The following is a 24990-nucleotide window of genomic DNA, read 5'->3' on the forward strand; positions in this document are numbered from 1 at the left end:
CAGCCAATGAGTCACCCGGTCGACGCACACATCGACACGCAACACGCGCGTACACGTGTGTACACGTGCGCGCGGACGTAGCCCCGAAGGGCTTCCTCTTTTTTCGGGAGGATCGATGACGAATTTTCCGCCGATAAGAACGAGCTATAGCGCGAGGAATGAGCAAGCCACGTGGTCGACCCCGTAATCGTCCTTGCCCGGGCCAGGATATTAACCCCGTCGCGTTCGAGGATCCAAAATGGCACTCGGCGGAGAGCCCGTGGCACGCGATCCTCCTGTCGCCATTTTACTACTATTCCTCCGCGTTTTTATTCGGATATTTGTGCTGAGTCTAATTTAAAAAAAAATTAGTAGCCAATATTTATGTGTAGCCCTTTGGTACAGCAAAAAAAGATGAATATTGCTTTAATCGTGTGCAACAATTTCGAACACACGATTTAGAATTCTTCTTTATCAGATAAACGTTTCAAAATCAGAATTGTACCGAAAGATCGGTACGAATGATCTCGCTCTTTTATCTCGAAAAGGAAGACCGAACTTCAAAGATAAGATTTCGGGCTTAGAGATGATACACAGTGTACAATAAATATTGTAATAATAGCCTAACGATCTCACATTGATTTCGAAGCAAATTACATTTTATTGGAAGAGAGTAAATTTGCGACGAGCATGATTATTCGAGTTTTAGAGTTCGATAGAAGGAGAAATGACTCACTAGAAAATTTTGCGTCACCGGTAAACAAATTCCGCGCGCGTCACAGTCGGCCGGTTACGACGGTTTGCATAACATGTTAGAAAAAAAAAAAAAAGATGAATTGAATAACAGTCGTTTTTCCGAAAATTATAGGCCTGGAGATCGATCGGAGGGAAGCGGATTCCTGACACGTTCGACGACCGGCATTTTCCCAGGATTTATCGCCTCCGGCGTCGATCTCGCTATAGTCACCGGTGCTGTGTGTTCGATTATGCTTGACCTTTTCTCGTCTTGTTGTCGCTATTATTTACCGCGGGATTTACGTATTCATTCTCGCGTTTTAACGAGCCGGACCCGATAAGATACACGGTTACGTGGCGAACGCCATCCTTGAACGGCCAATTGATTTCGCAGTGACCGCAGCCGATGGAACGTCTGAGGTCACGCAGATAACGAAATGCTCTTATCAGAGTGTAACCATCGGGATCGGTCAGAGAGGAAAATCGGTGGAACACGTTCCGAACCAATTATTCTCTATCGGTTCAGCACCTGCACTATAAATCGAAGGAATTTGTGACGAATCACAATGACTACTCGATTCATGTCAACAACACGGGTCTTCCCAGCGACATGTATCGTGCAGGAGACATACCCCGAGTTATGGTTACACTCCTCGGCGTCCGAGGCCTCTCTGCGCTCTCATGGTGTATACCCTGCGGTAGTGGGGATCATTTCGCGACGTTTATCATCCAGGCCTTCGCGACATATACAGAGAAATCACTGTACTAGACAGAATTTAACACGATTTTTATTTATTTCAGACCTCCAAAGACTACTACCGCTGGAAATAAAATTTGAAAATTCTGAAAATTCATCTACAAAAATTGCAAAATGCATAAAATGTTCAAGGCTGCGGAAGTAATTCTCTCAGAAATAATAGTGAACGTTTTAGAAGTTCGCAGTTCTCCGACGACACGGCGTCGACTATTGTGACTCGTCGGCTGGAATCGATGAATAAAATTTAAATAACAATCGCATCTCTTGTAAAACGACGATAAGAATATTTAGAAGCTGTGAAGGAGGTGCTGGTCGTTTGTGTTAACACGATCATTAATTGTCGTTTAATTGGCTCTTTAATACCGAGCATAACGAGCACTAAAAGTGACTGGTGTACGAGTATCCAGCAGGTTGCCTAATGAAAATGGCAAGAGATCGAATTTATTTGGAGTTTGCGCAATTTTTATTATTAGCACGGGCTTGTACGAAGAAATTTATCGAATCGTTTCGCACGAGCACATCCTTACGGTCTCGGTGGTTAAGGTATGCGAGACACCTGTTCGGTGTCTGTAAGTTGTTTTTGTTTAACGTTGATACTTATTGAAATTGTTCTAGCAAGAAAATTACCTTGACTCCTGTGCCTTGCAGTTTTTATATCGCGCGATCTATTTATTATATTTCTTCCGTCTTTGTTCGTGTTTTCCGTGTTCAAGTGACAATCCACGATACGTTACCAAATTTCCAATTAAAGGATCAAGACTTTTCGACTCACCGGGGCAGAAGATGCAGACGAAAATTGATCGATTCGTTAATCGCAACTGAAGTGTTGAAAAACAAGGTAAAAACATCGAATTGACGTAATCACACCTGGTTCCGGGTCCGATCGGTTTTACGATTCGGTGAAAGTTCACGTTTACACGAATTTCTCGTCGTGGACGCATTTCCAATCGAGTTTTACTTTCCTGCGTCTGGTCGTGGTCGTCCGTATCTCCTTCGTCGCCATTTCTTTCGAGTTATCCAAGTTCTCGTCTGAGATTTTTAGTCGTTTCGAGGAATAACAATGCTGGAATAATTTCCGAAAAAATTCCTCCCCGAAGTAGAACTTCTTTCCTCATTTTTTTTTGCTTCTCGGGCTCAGGAATTTTCGCGAAGTTTTGCTGATTCGCCGGCCGAGGATGCGCAGACGTAAACTGTTTTTTCAGGCGAGCGCGAGGAAGAGAGTAGCATTGATTCGCCGATAACTTTCTTCGCGTGTTTACGCCTATTTTAGCCCGTCCGTTCAATTTCTCCATTTGCATTGCGTCACGCTGCAGCGTTTAATATAGGAGCCTCCGAGAAATCGCGGAATCTCTTATCCTACGAAAGTTTGATTGTTCCGAACATGACTAACATGAACATTCAGAACTAATTTTAACTAGAAAGCCAAATATTTTCTCCGACATCGAATATTTCCTGTAAAATTTTGAATGTGCTGTGCAATTGAACTACTAAAAAAAAATTCAATATCTGATCTTTAGATTACAGACTTCTCCAACAAAAATGAGCAGAAAATTAATAAAAACGCAAAACAGATTAACAGAATCACAGAATATGAGTATATTATCTTCAATTGACTGAAATTATTAAAAACGGAAACACGTATTTTTGCTTTGCAATAGACATACACCTGTTCGTCCAATAATGTTCTACATTAGTTTTCCACATTCGTCTCGATGCAAACGTTCCTCAAACGCAGATAACAATTCCAAATATAGGACAAGATATTGAGCAGTGGCGAAAAAGCTGTTCAAACAAAACCGATTTTGCTGCGTCAACCGAAGTTCGAAGTAATTGCGAGTTTTCGCCTATATGTTTTCGGCAAGGCAGCTATCGATCATCGAGTTTCGATGTTATGATATATATCGGATCGGATCGATGCATTCATAGATTTCCGATTAATCCGCGCGGGTCGGATAAGATTGTCGGTATCGGTGTGTTTGTACGATAAATTCTTGGACGATGATCGCAACGGACGAAAAAACACGGGTGAAAACAGTGCCGACGCTGGGAAAGGTGAAAATGATCGGGCGATCGATCAGGCGAATGAGAATGGTCAGAGAATCAGGAGGAAAAGAATGTCCCGAAGGAAAAAAAATAGAAGAATAGAGAGATAAGGATAAAAATGGTCAGGCGAACGGAAAAGAAGATAAAAATGGCCAAGCGAACGGAAAAGCAGATAAAAATGGACAAGCGAACGGAAAAGCAGATAAAAATGGCCAAGCGAACGGAACAGAAAATGAAAATGGCCAAGCGAGCGGAAAAGCAGATAAAAATGGCCAAGCGAACGGAAAAGAAGATGAAAATGGCCAAGCGAGCGGAAAAGAAGATGAAAATGGCCAAGCGAACGGAAAAGAAGATGAAAATGGCCGTGTCTCGGGCGATCGAGATCCACGGAGAAATCACGGCATCGATCGCGAGCGATCGAGCAGGGAGCCTAGGAGCCGTCTATTTTTGTCCGCTCATTAAATAAGTATGAATCTACAGTGACGCCGCGGCGTGGAAACGATTTATCGACTGGTCTCGCCGGGGTAGCCGACTCGAAACACGCGCCGCCCCATTACCGATTCTGAATATCGAAACAGAAACACAGACACGAGGATACGGCGACGAAATTATAGGCCTGGACGCGGAGCGTAACGATCGAACCGGTGGAACGGTGATCGACAACTTTGTGACGAGGAACGCGAGAGCTAGATCGCGATTAAGAGCTGGGACGTGGAACAAAACGACCAGAAACGTCGCTACGCGCCACGGTAATTGATAATCTTACCATTACACGCGCCAGTTATTCCATTAACACTTTGCTCCGCGTCTTACGCGGAGACGGGAGAATTCGGAAAATTTCTGCGCTTACGTGTCCTACCGAATTGGAACGCTAAAAAGCAATTCAGAACTTTTTTCCCCCGGAAAATTTCGTGACCTTTCTCGGTAAATTCTTAGCTTCTCAATTTCCACGAAATCTCTCTACTTCTCAATTTTATTAGGTACTTTTACATTTTTTTTCTCTGAATAATCAGTAGCTACAAATTTAAGACGATTTATGCCAAAAGTTGAATTAGAAAGAGAAATTTGGGAAAAAAAAATTTGCGAAATTCGCGAAATTTGCGTTTGTTTTTGAGAAATTTGTAATATTCCCAAATGGGGAATCCCTGTGCACGATCCCCAATTAAAATAAGGTTATTTGAAATTAAGATGAGAATGAAATAGAGGCAAATTTGAGATGGATGCGTGCAAGGTGCAGCGATGCATTTTGGGGTGTGAGGCGATTGTGTGTTTAGAGAGTGGGTCGGAATTGAGGTTTGCGAGGTTCTGTAGGGTTCCGTAGAAATTGTTGATGGCCAATCGAATTTCACCGTGATCGGTGCTTGTGCGCATGGGTGTACGGAGCTCGGTTCGGTTGTGGTCATCCACTCCGCGCCAAAGATAGAGTCTGACATCATACACAGAAGCATCACTCGGCTCGAGCGAGCGATAAACATGCCCGCACGCGGAAGGTTTACGTTGCCTGTTAGAACTGTCTCAATTGACGTCTTCCAATGCACCCGGCCGACCCTGCCCTGCCAAACCACGCCAAATCCCTGCCGCCATTGCGAAACACGCTTGCAATGGCGGTCGCGGCCTTCGGTCAGGTCGAATTCGATCGAACACTTCTCGTTCAACTAACTAGTAGCTCACCAACCTCAAAACCGTCATGATTCTTCACTGAACGAACTCAAAATAAAATTGAACCTCTGCTATCCGAATCAACCCTTAAAATATTTGTTACATTACAATATTTGTATTTAATAGATTACTAAACATTCGAATACTATATGTAGAAATCGGATCAGTTTCGTTTGAATAAATTGAGAATATTGTAAGACGGAAGAAAAATTTAACTTTACGTTGAAAATAGTGCCGAGTGCAAAGGGTTAATAAACCCTGTCATGGCCTTCCATCAACGTTCACTGAAATAAAATAAGAAATCAATAGAAATTGGTGTTTGACTGAATGTTAAAACAATTCAGAGAGGAATTATTGTTCACAGAACGACTTGAAAAATCCTGTCTTGTATAACTTGAGCAACATCGGTCTGAATAACATTAATTAATTACGTAATTCGAAGGTCGCCCGCAACTATCACGGTGGGGGGAAAGTTGTCGTCTAACTCTGTTCAATTGTAACAAAAATGGTCGTTTTAGCAATTCTGAAGCCGACTAATTTGAATGGGAAATTTTCGGACGAAAATAGCCATACTATCGGCTTCTAGTCCGTATATCTTTTTCCGAAGCTTAGTCATTTTAATAGCTCAGCGTTGTAGATAATAAAGTGCATTGTCTCAATATTTTAGATCTATAATCTAGTTTATTTTTGTAAAGAATGTTTCTGTTCCGAAAAATCCTGCGCATCAAAGGGTTAGAGGAACCGTATCCCCCGAAAAAGCACATCTACAGTCGAACACCAACGGGAGGCCGTAAAACGCAGATAAAGATAAGAGCGTCGAGAGTTCGGAATTGATTGGAGGTCTGTAATTATTTTCAGTTGGCTTTCGGGTTGTAACCTCCTCCGATATCGGTAAAAATAAAGTTACGAACACGCAGACACGCGAGTGACTCAACCAACTAAAAATATTGCCTATGTTTAACTGTTGTTCACGGAACGATTGTGATTACCAGTGGCATTGTAAAATTGATTGTGCACTTTCTCCGCGCATCGTGCATTACACATCGTGCATGTGCAATCGCACGTTACATTCTACGTAAGCAAATAAATAACTGAATTAATGAGCGTGACTCATTCGTTGCATGACGCTCTTCGAGATAAACAAGATCGACCGTGTGATCGCGCGTCGAACAATCGAACACCAAGCGAGACTGTTTCTGTATTGTTTTAAACAATTTTTCCGATCCACAAATAATTCTCTATTCTGTGCTTATTCCGTCCACAGAACTGCGCACTTTATAACAACAAAGGCCAATTTATGTTAGAATTAAAATATATTTTGGTTTAAATTCCATAAAATCAAAGTAAGTTATTTAACACTAGATTTACGGGACCCGTCAAAATGACGGATTCTAATATTTTTAATTCAGGAATATTGAGATTCCAAACATGGATCCATGAGGAATTATTTAACAAATTGATTTCTCTAGGTATATATTATTTAAAAAATGGCTACAGATTTTGATAGATATATTCACGTTATTTTTATAAGGAAATGTAAAATATTCATTTTTAGTGCTCCCTAAACCTAGTGTTAATGAAATAAAAATTGGAAAAAATTAAATGTATCATATCGAACAGTCCTCCAACTTTCTTCTATTTCACAGATCCTAATCGAATTTGTTACAACGAATATATCAGCGTAAAAATTCATTTTAAAACCTGGACAAATAATTCCGTCAGCCACATAACGGTGACATGGCAGTCACCGTGTTAATAATATAAGTTTTCTATAGACTGGAAAATTCTGGTTTTGCGTAAAAATGTACGATCAAGGGAATGAGATAAATTGAAAGGTATTAAAATGCTCCGAAGGTGAGGAATTAATTAGTAAAAGGAGAGGAAACCTCGATGAGACGTTTTGTGGAGAGAATCGGCTATAGTGTTCGCTGGAATAATGACGGCAAGAAACCGATCCGGTAAAAAGCCGGCGATACATCACCGGCGATAAACGAACCACGACGATTCGCTGTTTAAACAGCGTTTCGAGTCAATTTTCCACGGTCGTCTCCTCGGTTCTACGACGATGATGCAGAAACGAGTCATTTTCTCGATTTCGCGCGGTCCCCGGAGCTCTTGTTTGAACGATCGCGATTTACACAGGCCCGGAGAGATGTGCTTCAAGGCTTATGGTAGCTCGTAACACTTGCCGCTATATTGATAACGCACGGTACACAGCCCCGCGCGCTTGCGTGTAAACACACGTCTTTGTCGTATCAAGCTGACGTCATCCGGGCTACAGATAAACGCCGTTTATTCGTCGCGCGGTTCGAAAAAGTAATCACGTAGACGAATCGGCCCTGTTTCTTGTCGGGAACGTGCGCCCTTTACCAGCTGTTTCTGCAAATTCCGAAATTCTCCGAGTTCTATCGTTCCCTGCAGAAATTAATTTAATTCTCCGTTGGAACAACCGAGGAACTATTTTAGATCGGAACATTTTCCCATCGTTTGGAAATTTTAAAGTACTCTCGAAAATTTAAAAACAGTAGACACATTGCCCAAAAGATAACAAAATATATTGTTAAAATGGAAAAATAGGACAAAATAGACGAAATAAAATTGAATTGAGTGTTTTCTTGTCGAATCAATTGTGCAAACTATTTGAAATTTGTATGTTTCCAGTGGCTATTCGATCTATGTCCGAAACACGGGTCTAGCCAGGGACATATATCGGCCAGGAGATATTCTCGAAGCGATGCCCATACCCCGTGGGGATAGTTCTGTGACTTGTATCGGCCAGGCATTTGTGACAAGTATAGAGTACTCTATTTTTAGATTCGTACACTTCAAATAAAATCCAGAATTCAGAACGTATCTTTACAAGTACAATTTCCGAAACTAGGGACAAAACCAGAGCCAATTTTGCAGTTCGTTTTGCAACAACGTCCGCGAGAGTTGCTGCGTCATTAAAACTGTCGCAACAGGAAAACAAGCGAAGTCCAATTAAAAATGATTGTCATGACTCGTACGGATTCGCAACGTACGAAAATAACGACTCGAACTTTCCTAATAATAATCACCATTACAGGGAGGAGCATGTACTTTACGAAAACAGCCGGTAATCGAAATGAATAATTGCACGTTCGTTATCTCTGTCGGTGAGCGTTGACTAAGCGCGGTCGACTAGCGTGTGTCAACAATTCAGCATCGAATCGCGAACCGTTAACCTAATCGTCCTTTGCGAGTCGCGATCGCGCGATCCGCGCAAGACATTTCGGAAAATTCGATCCCACGCGCATTTCCTCGCCGCTTTCCGCTTCAGAATTCCGCGCGAATCCGGAGCGGTTGCGAGATATTGCGGCAATCGAGATCCTCGTTGCACGCGATTCCTCGTGGTCCGTCGACGATTGCTTCACATCGTGACACGTCGAACGGACAGGAGAGTTTGCCAGGAAGCAGAGATCGAGATCGACGTAATCCGGTAATCGATTTTCCACGTTTTTCTCGTCGATCGGGGGACACGGTTCTTTTCCGCGGAAAGCGAGAGTCATCGAGAAAGAGAGAGAGAAAGAGAGAGAGATAGGAATGTTTCTCGGCGTGTGCTCGATAGAAAGTGGTTCCCGCGCCGATCACCAGCCGATCTCGGCCGATCATGCTGACTTACTTACACAACCGATCGGGAACGACGGTATTTATATTTATGCCGTCGACCAGACCGCCGCTGTACCGTTTCCGCCGTAATTACGCAGTCGAAACGCGTCCTGCCGTTTCGCTGCGAACGCCGACTGATCGATCGATCGAAGATTACCTTGCGGAAATCTGATCGGGTGCCGATCCCATGCTCCTAGAAACCAGCAGAGGTACAAGCTGTCTCGCGAAATTGTGAAATACGGCGAAATTTACGGACCTTCCGAGCAACAGGTCGTTCAGAACGGGAATCTAATGTTTAATTGAATATTCGAATACTATTTTCCTCGGGCGACCTCAAAATTTGAGACTTAACCCTTTGCACTCGAATCGCGACTGTAAGGCGCCACTAATAATTGTATCTTTAGTCGAAAGATTCTTTACATTATTAAATTTCTCTGTATTTAGTAAATTGCAAAGCACTTCAGTATTGTACTAGTACGTTCCACCATTTTCGTACAACATGAAAAAGATATACACAGTAACGAGCAAAACGGAGTCTACACTATTTGAAGCAACATAACTTTTTAAAAGTTAGATCGAACGACTCGAATGTTATTGAGATGTTAGAAGGATTAATTTATTAGACGAGGTGTGAAAAATTTGAATTGATCGGAATCGCAAAAGAAATAGTAAAAGTTGGTTTTTTTAGCTTTTTTATCCGAGCCCGTATTGAAAATTTAAAGAACGTGTTTGGTTCGCCCGAATAAATTATATCCATGCTGAAAATTTCACCGACATTGGTTAATTCGTTTACGAGTTATAAACGATGAAAAGTGCGAAACAATAATAATATCACAAATGTTAAGTTTCTTTTGAAAAGCCAAAAGATCGTAGATAATACTAAGTATTTTGTCTCTTTTGTATTCTACGTGCAAATATTGAATAAAAAATTATTTTTCTTAAAATGTCGTATGTGTGTTCAGTTTTGCTCCTTACTGTATACAGAAGGGACATATTCTAAGTCGGAAGAAATGTTTTGCAGTGAAAACAGCTTCGAGTGCAAAGTGTTAACAATTCCGTGACATGTGTACGAGGTGGAAATTTATGCACGAAAATTGTCGTAGAACAACGCACCGCGCCAGCGATCACTATACAAGAACAACAGAAAGTTACGGTCTCCGCAATCGTAGTAGCCTTGACACGATCAGAGGCGGCCGTTCATTTTCCTCTAATCTGATAGCGGGCCGTGTAAATTCGCAAAGGACGCAAATAATTCTCGTGTTCCGTGCGGAGTCGCCAGGTTAGGGGAATCGACGCGAATCGAGGGGTGGGAGGGGAAGTGTTACCCCCACCGTGCCGGTAGGGGTTGGTCACGTGAGGTTGCGACGCATGAGAAGAGTGGGGAAGTAAGCGTGGTAGAAGGGGTAAGGTAGAGTGGGGAGACGAGTCTCGATCCGGCAACGCTGCTTGAGCATGACGCGAACCTGAAGAGCTCGCGATATCGATGAGACGTCGATCGAAATTTCATCGTCTGGCCCCGATAAAAAAAAAAAACAATTTCCAAACCCGGATGAAACCACTCGCGCGACAACAACCATGTCGAATCTGAAGTGATTCGTGATAGTGATTAATCCATGACTAGCACACCTGCGCGCGTCGTCGTTGGATTGTTATGATTCACGAGCGCAATTTGGCGGCGACGTCACACGTCTCCGATCCAGCGGAGGTCATGTTTATTATGAGTCCATCGCGTGACGTTTCCCGTCTGTCGTCGATCGTCGCCGTAATCGATATTGCAAATAAACAACGGTGTGAGTCACACCACCGCGAAAAACCACGCAGGACATCTGCAATCGAGCCCTTGGAAAATCGATGCACCGAAGACGGAGGCGTCTATAGTTTCTCGGGAACTATACTTCGCACACCGTTGGAAAACATTGTATAGTTCACTCCGGATGTACGCTTCCGCGTAGAATTATTTGGACATTTTTGCGCAATTGTTTCGTCGGTTAATAACGAATGATCTGCGTCAATATTAGTAGATGAAAAAATATGCGTGGGATTTTTCTTGAGAAAGTAGGACAATTTTGACAGTATGATCTGTTTTTCCACTGACAGTCATAACACAACTGTCCACTTCAGTCCTGGCAATTACATGTTACGAGAACGGAGTGGAAAACTATTATGACGGATGTTCAACCCTTAATTACTCCTCAGATCAAAATTTATCTAATTTGTTTTACAGATTACCGAATTTTCGATTTCTCTACCTTCCTGTGGTAATTTGGTATATATTATTCACCAGAATTTTTCCCGACTGCAATTCCCACGTATTTCTGCATCTTTCGTTATCACGCACTTTCACTAATTAACACTAGGTTTACGGAGCACTAAACATGACTATTTTACTTTATAAAAATAACATGAATGTATCGATCAAAATTTGTAGCCATTTCTTTAATAATACATACCCAAAGAAACCAATATGTGAAATAATTGCTCATGGATGCATTTTTACAATCTGAATATTCGCCATTTAAAAATATTAGAATCCGTCATTTTGACGGGTCCCGTGTATCTAGTGTTAAGAACAGGCTGCGAAATTATGATGGAAACAGAACAAGAATTAGGAAGAGAAGAACGACGATCGCTCACCGATGGATGCGAATTTGAATCTCTTGATCCTCGGCAGAGTGGCAGTAGTGCAGACGCGCGTCAAGGCTGGCATGGCGATGTCTCTGTCCAACGGGCTGCTCGGTCTCGACGAGTTCGACGATGCTTCCAGTTCTGGGACGGCGGCTCGTTTGACGGGTCTCTCCTCGGTGCCAGTCACCTCTACGGCTAATGAACGCATCCTCCGTTCACGCGTGTAATCTCGCCACGTGTACGGTGTGTCATTAGGCCGCGGCGAATCGACTCTCATTACTCGCGGGTACGCCGATTGGCGGGGTTGCAAAATTTATTGTGTCCGCTGACTCTCTCAATAACAACGAAAAAAACCCCAACGTCTATTATGCTCGATGATCCTCCATCGGAACACAGAGGACAGCCGAGCTTTATGACTGTTTACGACCCTGACCCGACGTTTTTCCTTCGAGCTTATGGTCGATTGTAAGAGGGATGCCTTTTCACGATTGACCGCATAGAATAAATCGAGGGGGATGTTTTTATTAGGATAATTCCGTTTTTGTGTATATTTTTCATACCCTTGTATTCTTTAATCGTGCTCGCAATTTTTTTTTTTGACAGGGTCGAACGATGTTTATGAAAATGGTTCAATTTGTCGATTTCTCGGGATCGTTACTCTCTGTTGTGCTACCTGCGATTTCTATTATTTTTACTGGAATTATTACTTTTACTGAATAATGATAAAGACAGATTTTTTATTTTTGATGAATAAATATTGCTAATGGTATTAATGGAATTAGCTCCAAGGATTTTACTATCAATGCGATATAAATGTCCATGAAAAGCACTTTAAACAATTTTTAGAAAATTGACAGAATAAGAATTATATTTAATACAAGTCCAATGTCCCCAGGCAAGGACGCGAAGGACGAACACGAAATGCAAGGAACGAAGAAAGAAAATTGTCGAGAGAAACGGGAACGGAACAATGGCTCGTAAAAGGATGATAATTTTGGCAACTGTCATCATCAGATGCATCACCAGAAAAGAACGCGATGGGCCAACACCAGCAACTTCCGTCGCGAAGTCAGCGGCCGCGTTTACGCGATGACCAAGCATAACTTCGTTCGGCGAAACGAAAAACGCGCACGGAACGGTGATTTTACTTGCGCAGTATTTTCGGCCGACGGACGACCTCGAAGCTGACGAAAAATTGGATCGTCATCGAGGTTGCATTACCAGCAAAAATCGTCCGCGAATACTCGAGCTGAACAATGGAGAGGCTCCGCGGAACACATACTTTCGGCGTGACAGAAGAAGCGAATTTCTACTCGCCGACACTGGGGAACAATGGACAGTCACGCGTCCAGTGCATTGATTGATTATTCAACGCTCTAGTATTCGATCGCAATCGGCGAGTCTGATACGGTTGCTCAGAATTTATTGGAATTGTTTGCATCACACATTTTTCAATCAAAATTGTACGGAATCTGAGTAAATACAATCTTGTAGTAAAGCAACGTATAATTAATGTGTTCTATGTCTTTATAGAATGAAACATTTTTGTCGTTAAATATAAAGTCTTGTAGTAAAGCAACGTATAATTAATGTGTTCTATGTCTTTATAGAATGAAACATCTTTGTCGTTAAATATAAAGTCTTGTAGTAAAGCAACGTATAATTAGTGTGTTCTATGTCTTTATAGAATGAAACATTTTTGTCGTTAAATAAAAAGTCTAGAATCATATGTGTGTTTCCAAAATCTTAACTATTCTGTACTATAGTGTCTCTCATTTATGTTACCTTTCTGAACAAATACGCCACTAGTCTCAAACCAGAATTTCTACAATTTTGCTGTATAAAGATATATAAAAATATAGAAATATCATTTACGCACGGTGCACGGAATTGACGTCATTTTCACATTTATGCAATATTCTAAAAAAAAAATACATCATTATACTCGGGAAAATATACAACCGTTCTACATAAGAATCACTCTCATAGCTTTCACAGTTGACTCAGAAAAAATTCTTAAAATTGAAACTTTGATATTTTCATATGAACAGAGAATATAACAGAGAGAAACGACTTTGGTGTCTTCAACTCTAGAACATTACTCGCTCGGTGTGAAGACTAAATATTGAACAGCAACATTGCCTAACTAATTCCTCCCTGTGGGAGGTTGTCTGTCACTCTCATAAAATTAAATTTGTTAAATGCGACTGTGAGAAACGACTTCGACTGTACAAAAAATCTCGCAGAAACTACCGAATCACAAAATTGCTAAGAGCTTAACGATCGAGGTGAGTCCAGCCGGAATCCACAAATTGAACCACATCATCTCCTAAACTAGATGATGAGCACGTCTCCGTAGTCCTGGCGGGCACGTGGCGCCTGGCGCACGTGGAATCAAACGGAAACTGGCCGCGGCCGAACGACACACGTCCACACTGACAGCTGCCTCTCCACGTGGTGTGGCTCCACGATTGTATTCTCCTGGGACTTACTCATCGACGACGGTCTCTTGACGGACTTCCCGGCGAGCAACAGCCCCGACGATGCTTTACCACGATGGTTCACCGCTGACTGCGCCGCGTTCGGCCCAGCCAGGGATATCTTTGCGCTCATCCTCGCGATGGCGGTGGCGGCTGCTGCTGCTGTTGATTCCTGCGATCCTGACTCACGTACCGGGAAGTCGAGAACGGAGGTCGCGCTGGCATACCTCCTCGTTAAATCACGGCGGACCTTCTCTCTCTTCCCGACGCTCTTATCCGATGGGACTGGCCGACGTGTCTCTGTGATCCAGCCCGGTTGGTCTCGAGTCTGCTGATCCAGCATCTGCAAAAGGTGAATCTCGTCAGTGTGTGCTTTTTTCGATGCATGCATAGTCAATCTTTGTTTGTGTGTCTTCGCAAGAGGGTTGCTAGTAGAGTGGATGTTTGCCCGCTTACGGTTTCGTACGTCCCGTGCGTAGAATAGCATTTATTTAAAAAGTGGGTGCAATTTGAGCTAGTGGAGAATTTTAAAAAACTTGAGAATGTCAAGATACTGTTCGCTACTTAATGAGATTGACGCAAACAATTTTCTGGTGGAGGCAGGTCGGTGGAAAATTCGGATAGCTCGGTGAGAACTGCGAGGAGGCAGCGGCCGAGACGGGGCGTTGATCTAATCACGATGAATCACGGATCACCGGAGGTCCTTGAGCGAGTCCCTTAATCTCAGCCGCGCAAAAATCGCGCATATCCTACCAGGAGGTCGAGACCGGACGTCCTCGAGGCATGGTCACAGTCCTCCTCGACGTTCTCAGCCGGTGTCTTCGGTCATCGTTCGGTGTCTGCGCGGCAGATGCTTCCCATGACCGAGCCCGGCGGAGGAGAGATCGCGAGATCGCGAGGTGATCTGGAAACGAGAGGAAATCCTTGTTAGTTCGTGCGAGGCAGAACGAGATGCAGCGAGGAAATAATTAACTCTTCAGATTTTGGAGGACTCGAATAATTCTCGAATAATTTCGACAGAGGGACCCAGTTACCGTGGGGATACCAATTGCCTGAAAAATTTTAAATCTCTTTTCTAATATTCACTACGCTTTAAAAATAAGTAGGCGCGGTAGTTGGTACCCCACAGTGATTGGGTCCCTCGATGGATTCAACAAAAATCGAGCACTTTGGGAAATGAATGGCGAGATTAAACGCATAATGCCGAGGATCTAGATCGCGGATCGACGGCAGGTTCCGCGAATCGTGATCGAGCCGATGCTCGCCGATTCGTGAAAGCCTCGCATGCTTCCCGGACAGCCTGAATCACGTACCGGGAAGCTTGAAGGCCGCGTCAACGGAGTGATAACTTGAAACCACGACGGGCCATTAAGGATTAAAAGTCTCTCGCGCGGGTCCTCGCCCGCCAATCACCGTATTCGACGGATTAACCCTGGACCGGCACCATACTCTGTCTGTCTTCTGTCACTATACTCCGCGTGCTTCACTTCCGTCAACTCCGGCAGCCATGTGTATTTTTCCTCTCTTTCTCTGTATCTCACTTCTTTGCTCTAGAATTTATCGGAATTCATTATTGAAATTCCCCGAGGTGTTTCATACAAATTTGCATAAAAATTCCCAGTCCGGTATGGAGAACTTTATGCTAATCGACTGGAATATTTATCACTAGATTTTATGCATCTATGATAAGAATGGAAAACCAAACAGAAAAACACTAAAAGGATCGGAGAATGTATACTAATTTTCAACCTGCAAACAAACTCCTCCATGGCTGCTGTTCTTGTGTTTGAAAATCAACGAGGAACAACATTTTCAGGCATTGATGGATAAACTTTCATTTTATTTTTAGTCCCTAAATGTAGTAAAATGATAAATTCGTTCATGTTGTTCCACGATTGCAAATATAGAAATAAAATGTAAATGCTAAGGATATAAATCGTAAAGTATGTAAAACGTTTGTACAAATTCCTGGCACGTTTCCCCGCTAATTAGATTGTACACTGTTTGCGAATAAACAACCAGTCGCCCGCTAATTGCGAGAGCTCCATTAGAAAACGCATTAGGCGTTCGCGAGATTGAATAGTAAATTGGCGAACGCGTATATTAGTCATTATTTCTGGTTGTCAGAGGCCGCAGATATTAACAGTGATACGGCGCGATTTATCCTCGGCAATAACTTGTCGCGGGCCGATTATTAGAAAGTGAGATCGACGAAAAACAGATAACGCCATAACACTTCAACGTTCGGGACACGTAGAAACGGTGAGTAATAGACAGACACGCCGGGCCGGACCAGCGCAACAATACCATAAATTCTGAATAGTTCGCTCGAAAGAGTATTGCGATCCGAACGTTTCAGCGTGAATGAAACGTGCGAATGTTTCGTGTAAACGCCGCAGTCGAGTAACATTTCAGGACAACAGTTTTAACAAGTAATCACGTGTTCCACCAAAAGCAACAGCAGTTTCGTGCAGGTAAACGATAATAACAGGAGAAATATTAACAGCTTGGCGTTATTGTGCGTCTGTCGGTAAAACAGGAAATAAAATAGAAAAATAAAACAATATTCTTTTAGAAATAATTTTACAACCACAAAGTGCAACGTATTTTTATAAATACGTGTGGAATCACTGTTCCATGTTCGAAAAGATTTCACAAAAATGCGATTCGCAGGAACTATTTTTTGGAGTACATTTTGATAATGAAACACTTTGTGAGTTGTCGGGAATAAATTGTTTAAAACTAGTACCGGTACGTTCTAAGTGAAATACGAGCGAGGTTGTCGGTAATAAAATTGGATACAAAAATTCAGAGTGCAAAATGGCGAAAGGAGAAGACTCGAGGCAAGAGGTGGAGAGTTAAACTTTCGATATCGTTGTTTTGCTCGCTTTTTCCGTTCACCCTGAAGACGCGAGAGAGAGCACTCGATCTTCCGAGCTCCCCATCGACCATGAGAGCGCACCGGGTCAGGAATAATTCAAATCGCGGTGGAATAACACCGAGTCGCGACGGAAAAACACGAGGGACAGCGGAGCACGTTGACTTCTTCGTCTTCTTCTTCTTCTTCCTCGAGAAATCGTCGGCCGAAGGACCTTGAAGAGGGAACAGGAACTTACTTCCCGGGCGACACGCCAAGGCGAGCCGGAATCGCGCGACTCTTTGTCCTAACTTTCTGATGCATTAACAGCGCAGACTCTTGTAAACCTGGCCCGATTGTTGTTCAACAAATGAGACACCCGAGTCACGGTTAATCCTCATACGGAACGCGAGAAACGGCATAGCGTCCGATAAATCGAAGATTATGGGATTTTATAGATATGGTATTTGAGGCTTGGGATTGGAGAATGTTTGACAATGTTTGGAGAAATTTTCAATTTTTTTTCAGGACAGACGATTTTACAGAATTTTTGGTAATTCATTTCATTCAGAACTTCAATTTTACGAAGGTTAAAGGTAAGAATTTTCTAGTATGTTTTAAGACAACATATTCAACGTATGTTCAACATATTTTCTCCAGTCGTTAATATTTTCTAACATATCGAATCTGAGGTGAATCGAGCAGATTCCAGTATGCTGTCTAGTGCGGACTGTACTATACCACAACGGGACTGTTTCTCGCTGTGAACTTTGCTTAAGGTCAGGTTGACTCACGGGAAGGTCAGAGGTCGTGCCGGCAGCCATGAACTTCCACGCTCAAACGAGAGTAACAATTTTAAGGGGAACTGACACCGAACGTCCCCAATATTTCAAACAGTACAAACGGTTTAAATGGTAATTAATAATTAAGGATCCGCCGTTTATCTATTCTCTAAAGAAGAATACAAGATTCTCAAAAACTGTCTTCGCCAGACTTCCAGTTCGCCATAAATGCTCGTCGATCCGTGCCCAATCAGGAAGAACGAACATTTCCGACTGCCTATAACCATCGAAACTATCGATTCAATCTCGAACCCGGCGCACAGGCCGCTCGTCGACTCCATTGGACTCTGGCAGAAGCGTGTGCTCGATAAAAACGGAAAAACGCGCGGCTCTTTCCCATTTCCGGTTGGCCCTACCCGCTTAATTGGACCCGACCTTCGAGCCCGTTTAATGGATCCCCTTATCGTGAGCTGAATCGTGTCCAGTCACGAACGTAATCACGGAAGGAACCGCTCGGAATGAGCGCGGCGGACTAGACACACCAGGAACAAAAGTGGTCCGTGGGTCGAGGAACGCGCGAAAGAACGCGCAGAAATGCGAATCGAGACAGAGAGCGAGAGAGAGAGAGAGAGAGAGAGAGAGAGAGAGAGAATGAGTTCTACGGCCCCCACCGCGCGGTCAGTATAGCTCTCGCTCCGAGTAGTATGCCGCGTATTTAAATAGAATCCCGTGGCTCAAGGAGAAAACGCAAGGCTGCGGCAAGGACTCCGGCTGTTTTATGCCTCCTTGTCGGATCACTGCCACGGTGGAGCGCGCGCGGGCCGACTCGGGCCGGCCCGAGAAAGTGACTCGTGCGTTGTCTAATTAATTCTGCAACCCGTATTCCCCGCAGATCGAAATCGAAGCGGTATCTTGTCTACCGAGACTACTTTGCTTATCTGCTCGCCGTGTTCGCCGGAACACTTTTTCCTTTCGTCCTCCCCCCCCCACCCCGCCCCACCTATTAACGAAACACGCAGCGAGGGGATCAATTAAATCGTTCGCTGAACGCTAACGACTACGGATCCTGCCTGCGCGCACTGATTGGTCGCGCATTTCTGCTGCGCGATTTTTTCACCACTCTTTCATTTGTACGATGGGTTCAAGACTGTTTTTTTTTTTTTTGGTTTTCAGATCTGAGAATTGCTCGTTTTTACTTGAAATTTCGTCGCGCATTGCTGATTATTAGATACTAAACGTATATTCATCGATTAGCCTTATTTAACCCTTAAACGCACGAGTGGGGTCCGCAAAGGACCCCACTGTTGGATTTTGTGTTAACATTTTTAGCCGCGCCATTTTTAGTTTACAGAAATTTTACAGTTTTACAGAAAGTTCACAGAAATCAATTGTTGCTGCGATCAAAGTTAGCAAGGAATTAGGTAAGTGGGGTCCTCGATGGACCCCATGTATGCATTCATGTTCCTAATATTTAGTTTACCTATGCACTTAAGGGTTAAGGTAACTGTAATAGATTGTGGATAATGCAGTTTGCAAATATGTTTTGGAAATTATAAGAACGTAAGATTTCGTCACAACGCAATTGTGTACGATTATATACTACTCGTAAATTTGATATTAGTCAAAATATAGGGAACAATATTTTTATACAATCTTAGGTTTCATAGATACATGTCCAGGTATGTTAATTTCCGTGAAGATGTCAACGTTAGGCTACGAAAGCAATTTTTCTGTGAAAAAGGTCGACGATCACAGGAATCGCATGGTACAAACACGAGCTCCAAGCACTGTGTGCTCTGGGAGCGCCCTAGATTGCTCCCAGGGGCAACCTTGCACAGCAAGCGAGATCAAAAGAAGAAGTACACGATCATTTATCTTACTCTATTTAAAGTGTTCGTCTCACACTTTGTTTCGCTGTGGTTGTGGCCGTTGTTGCTCCCAATTGCGACGGAGCCCAAGACAGTGCCCCGGAGGGCAATCTGTGGCCACGCCTGCCAATAACCATGGTTATAAAATCTAATCATCGACTAGATCCACCGTTACTTTTCAGACAAAGAAGAATCAAAACCCCTTGAACTGCGTCTTTTCCAAAATCAATTTAAATTTGAAAAAATTCCTTCAAGATCAAATCCGAACTTAAATTATTACAAGAATTCCTTCAAATTAAATTAGCTCCCTTTTCCGCACTTTCCGAAGCAATTCGCGCAGGGATCCTAGCAACAAAAATCAAAATTCTGATCGCCGATCGATTATATCTGGATCGACGCGGAATCTGCACGCGGTCCCGATCGACGGCGGAAAATCGGCGCTCTCGGAATGCGCCGCGCGATTTCCATCTCGTTTAACAGTTATCGTTTGCATCTTTGATCGCGGGGCCGCGGCCCTAACTTGTATTTTTATCGCTGCGGAACGATATCGAGCGCCGTCGAGCATAATTCCAGACGAATCGATAGCGAGAGAGAGAGAGAGAGAGAGAGAGAGAGAGAGAGAGAGAGAGAGAGAGAAAGAGAGGCGGACTGGCAGCGCTCGTTCGAGACGAAACTGTTGCCCCCGGTTGTATCGAGCGGTTAGGCTCTCTTCTGACTAGAAAACTAGACGGTGTGCACTGTGAGCACACCTTTAGGCTACTTCGCAACGGAACGGTGCCACTACCGCATTACATACTACCTATCCACGGTGCCGCAGCCGGTTTCGCCGGGCTATTACTTACCAATACTGTTGTTGCCGCGTCACCGACAAGGACTCTCGCCCCGCAGTTTCATGATTTACCGTCCTAACGAGCAACAACCGAGGAATCTAGCTCGCCGATAATTCGGGACGCGCCGCGGAATTCGCCTGTCGCTTTCTAATACCGATCTCTCAATTCCACGCGTTTCATTCTCTCCGGACAAGATATACCGAACCCCGAAATTCCTCTAAAAACCACCCTACGATCATTCGAAATTTTCATGTATATCAGTTGTAAACAAACTTCACTCTCGACACTTTTTCACAACCTGAATTTTTACTCCATTCCACTATTGAAGGTGTAAGGTACCCCTATACAAAATTATTTTATATTCAGGAAACTATATATACAGTCTTTACTCGATACATGCCGAAAACGCGGGTCTAGCTACTGACATAGATCGGCCAGGAGATACTATTCTCACTGGGTATACCCCGCGGCGGTGGGGACAGTTCTGGGACTTTTATCCGCTAGGTTTTAGGGACGAAGACAGCGAATTCTCGATATAAGTCACTCGCTTCTGGCCAGTGACAGTTAGACAAAATCTGTGGGTCCCGCCGAATGCATTTGAAATACACGGTGCACACTGGAAGTGTAAAAGTCACTGTCCGTGGTGGTGTGGGTAGTTCCAGTGACCTCTAAACGCGAGGCTCGCAGTGACTTATATCGGGAATTCACTGTATAAATTCACTGTATTTAGGATATTTCTGAAAAATACTTTGACTATCAATCTTATTGACTACGCACTCTGTCTGATTTCATTTTGTTAAATACTATTTTACTGTAAGACCTCCGCTCATCTTTTTAGCAAATATTGCTATACAAGGTGTCCCTTTTATCCTACTAAAAAATTTCGGGACTCGCGATTCGTGAAGCGTGCGGTACTCGAAATTAACTTAGCCGAACGAACAAACTGGTTGATCCGACTAATTAGTTCGGCCATTTTCAGAAATTTCTAAGAGAATCGCTGGTACCAGAGGACTCGCTTCCATATTCAGAGGCATGATTCAAGTGCGAGCACCTTCGAGAGTTTCCTGTGATTCCGAGCAGACTGAGAACGTCCGACACAGCTTTTGACTCACAACCATAGGTGTCCCTAAACAGTCACAGGCTAAACGCATCATGCGAGTGACCTTCGGAAACACACCGACTCGTGTATCTCGATCTCCAATAATCGCGGCGATTGCTGTGACGCCGCTCGGCTCGCGATCGCCTTCGAATCTTCTAATTGTCATCGGCCGTCGTCACGGTTCCGACAATAATTCTGACATCAGCCCCGTTTATCTGTCCGAGGGCAACACAATAATTAAATCGTTCCAGTTCTTCGCGATACCGATTACGGTTGCGCACCACGTTTTTCCGTCGCTGTCATAATCCCGGTATGCAGAAAATGCGCCGCTCGGCGTCCCGGCTAATCGAGTTGATTGCGCCGCGGTCCTCGCAATTACCGCCCTTCTTAGAGAAATGCCTAATCGACTCTGACAGCGGAATTTGTACGATTACTTCGATCTTCGCGGACGAGTGACGAATAAATTAGTGCGTTTAGAACGGCGGCTCTTGACCTGGGGTGCGTGCACTCAAAGAAATTGTTAAAAAAGAAATACATTACGCACAGAAGAATCAGATATCCAATTTATTTAAACAATTTTTTCACCAAGTTGCGTTCTCTGGTCGGAAAAGTAGCAGGAAGCCTCGGCCGTTCGGCGGAGCTTTGCGGGTCGCAAATGATCGAGAAGCGTAATCACTCGGCGTCACGGAACAGTCGGATAAGCTCGTTCTTAATTCGAGGCATAGTTACGCCATCGCCGGATCGAATTCCTGCGTCATGGTTACGAGAGGATCGCGACGTGGGCGGTGCGTGGGGGAGACCGCAACAATTAGGGTGGCATACGGACCGTATTACCAGCATAATCAAATCACATGGACCCTTGCCGCTCCGTCATGCCCCGGGAAACGGCGACAAAAGGGGGATGGCCGCCCTCTCTCGAGCCCCCCCGAGATGCTACCCCCTATCTGCCTATTGGCCTTGTACGCCGGTTGATTCATCTTGTTTGCTTTTTATTATCTCGCCGACCACCGAAACGAGCACCCAAGCTACCGGGGTGGTGTTAATCAATTTACGAGATCACCGGACGACGGAGACGCGTGCATAACCGTGATCGCGCCCCGTTCATGCTCCCCGATCGACCGGAAGATATTGTCGCGAACCTCGGCTTCCTAACCGAGCGGAAACCGCATTATGCGCGGACGATCGCACAGTTTTCCTGGCACGATCGCGATTGCCAGATAAAACGCCGATCTTTGAATTAGTATTAAAGCTACCACGGTCGGAGGACCAGTATTTTTATAATTAATGGAGGTGTAAAGCGAGAAAACTCTATCCCTTGTTCACAAAATTTTAGGGAAAGAATATTGCGGGAAGAAAGAATTTCAGAAAACATCAGTTTGAGGAAGAAGAAGAAGGGAGTTCTGAGCTTATGCTCCACTCCGAAAACAACCCCTAACAGTTCTAAAACTCCTAAACTCAACGTACCCCACTTCCGAAGCCATCGAACTCCTATTTCTTCCGCTTGCCAGAACCACCCTCCCCAAAATAAATCTCTCAGAAGTTGCCACCTACCCCCAGCACAACCACTCGGAAATGGTAAAGTACAATTCCCACTGTAAAGTCAACAATTATCGTCGATGAACACCTCCAAAAATATGCACACGTGTATTTTTAAAATTTTTCTGCCGATACTATTGCGTCTCACTGTGCATTTAAAGAGCCACCCTGGCGTGGAGGGATTGTAAAATTTAAAATCCTCGTTCTCGCGGTCTCTCGTCAAGGAAAATATCAAAACGACGTATGCCAGCCGTCAGATTAGCCCTTTAACCTTTCAGGGACGACGTTACACGATGTTACAGATGTTACAATAATTTCGATGGTTTAAACATTTTGACATTTTTCATTATAGAATCTTGAAATTCTATAGAACGATGCATCGCATTTAATAATCTGACCTTCGATAATCAATTTTTGAACGATTCCTCAGAGCTCGATGTGCAGACGTCGTCCCCGAGGGGTTAAGGGATGTTTTTCGATTCCCGTACCTTCGTGCGAGGGTGGAAGGGCTCAGATGACGGTCGCGAGCGTGCGTTACACGGCACGACTTTCAACGTGGCTTGCCCCGCGAGCACTGTTTTCTAAGACGACCGCTGGCCCGAGGGTTGCGCGACTCTCACTCTCGCCCTCTTTCCAACCCTCTCGCACCCCTCGTTGCGCGTCGTTTCAGTGACGTAGTGGCAGGCGAACGTGGTGTCCATGTGGTGTCCTAGGCAACCCGACTTGCCGTGTATATCCCGCCCACTGTCCTTGTCTCCCTCTCGCTACCTCCGAACCACCCCTCTCTCGATCCACCCCTCGAACTCCACGTTTTCCTCTGTTTTCGTTCTAACGGTTTCTTCCCCCCCTACCGGCTCGGATCCACACACGTTTGCTCTTTTCTTGCCTTCGACTCCCGGCTCGCCGGTTTCGGGGTTGTTACCCCCCATTTTATTATCAACTTTCTGCACGATTGCGAGAAATAAAAAATTGAATAGAGGACAAGCTGGTACATTTCCCTAATCTAAGGGCGGTTTACTCAACAATCAGATATTTTATTTATTTAAAAAATCTCGACTGTAAAACTTCGACTGTATATCTGCCCCCGTGATGAAAATTAATCCAAGGGTTGTTTACCCGCCGACCAACAATTTTATTTACGGGCTTCAAATAGCCGAGTCTTTCGGAACGACCTTTCCCCGATTTTTCAACCCCATTTGTCGCAACCCCACCCCCCCCTTCATTTCCATTCGCGACCCTTTCCCTCTCGATCGAACCCTCTCAGGACTCCCCGTTTTTGTCCTTCCTCTGGATCATCCTCCAACCCCCTGGCCAACCGCCTCGGTTCATACACCCTCGGGTTCATACTACTCGCTCGCTCGCACGCGATTCCGCGTAGGCACGCGTCTGCGTCACTATTGCACTCGTTCACGCAGACATGCAGAGAGACAGAGAAATCGATCCGGTCACCTGCCTTCGAAGACTCTTCACACCCCTCGACGGTCTCATCCTCCCTTTATCAGCGAAGAGGCGCAGTCCCTTTTGTTTCTCCCTTTCGATATCAGGAATTCCATTCCCTTCGAGGAGGACGTGTCTCCGTTTCGAATATTTTTAATAACCAGATTTTTGTATGCCCCTCCTCTTCTTGCGCAGGGGGTGGCTTTTATTAGAAAACGATTCTGAGGATCTACCCCCCTCCCTTCGCTTACCTCAAGTAAGTATAAGCGTAATCCATTTGCATATTTTGTACTTTGTGACGAGGGGGTAGTTTTTATTGAAAAACGATTCTGAGGATCTACCCCCTCCCCTCGCTTACCTCAAGTAAGTATAAGCGTAATCCATTTGCATATTTTGTACTTTGTGACGAGGGGGTAGTTTTTATTGAAAAACGATTCTGAGGATCTACCCCCACCCCTCGCTTACCTCAAGTAAGTATAATAAAGCGTAATCCATTTGCACATTTTGTACTTTGTGACGAGGGGGTAGTTTTTATTGAAAAACGATTCTGAGGAGCTAGTAAATATAATCGAACTCTAACTAACTATTTTATTTTCTACTTTCGTTGTGCTCGCCGAAATCGTAAGGAATATTTTTTCGAGGAGTTTGAATGCAACTGTTTTCAAGAAGAGCC

At 44.1% G+C, this 24990-nt stretch overlaps 2 protein-coding genes across 4 annotated transcripts in view; one reads left to right on the forward strand and one right to left on the reverse strand.

The window, feature by feature from the left end:
* LOC143361493 (uncharacterized) overlaps positions 1-23480 on the reverse strand; it is a 108221-nt gene extending 84741 nt beyond the window's left edge. For 2 of the 3 annotated variants that reach the window (XR_013083468.1, XM_076800937.1), the window contains exons 1-4: positions 23369-23480; positions 14662-14812; positions 13921-14251; positions 11438-11623 (exon numbers count right to left, since the gene is read on the reverse strand). Coding sequence is in view for 1 of the 3 variants with exons in the window: in XM_076800937.1 (XP_076657052.1) it covers positions 11438-11623; positions 13921-14251 (517 nt within the window). In the remaining 2 variants the exon portion in view is untranslated. Of the gene's footprint in view, positions 1-11437; positions 11624-13920; positions 14252-14661; positions 14813-15221; positions 15396-23368 lie in introns of those variants that run through there. The other variant, XR_013083469.1, reaches the window with a different exon arrangement.
* The window catches only part of Unc79 (UNC-79 domain-containing protein), a 54676-nt gene that overhangs the window by 3188 nt on the left and 26498 nt on the right, over positions 1-24990 (forward strand). The gene's annotated exons all lie outside the window — the stretch shown is intronic.

This window comes from Halictus rubicundus, chromosome 15, assembly GCF_050948215.1.
Source record: "Halictus rubicundus isolate RS-2024b chromosome 15, iyHalRubi1_principal, whole genome shotgun sequence".
Taxonomy (NCBI): domain Eukaryota; kingdom Metazoa; phylum Arthropoda; class Insecta; order Hymenoptera; family Halictidae; genus Halictus; species Halictus rubicundus.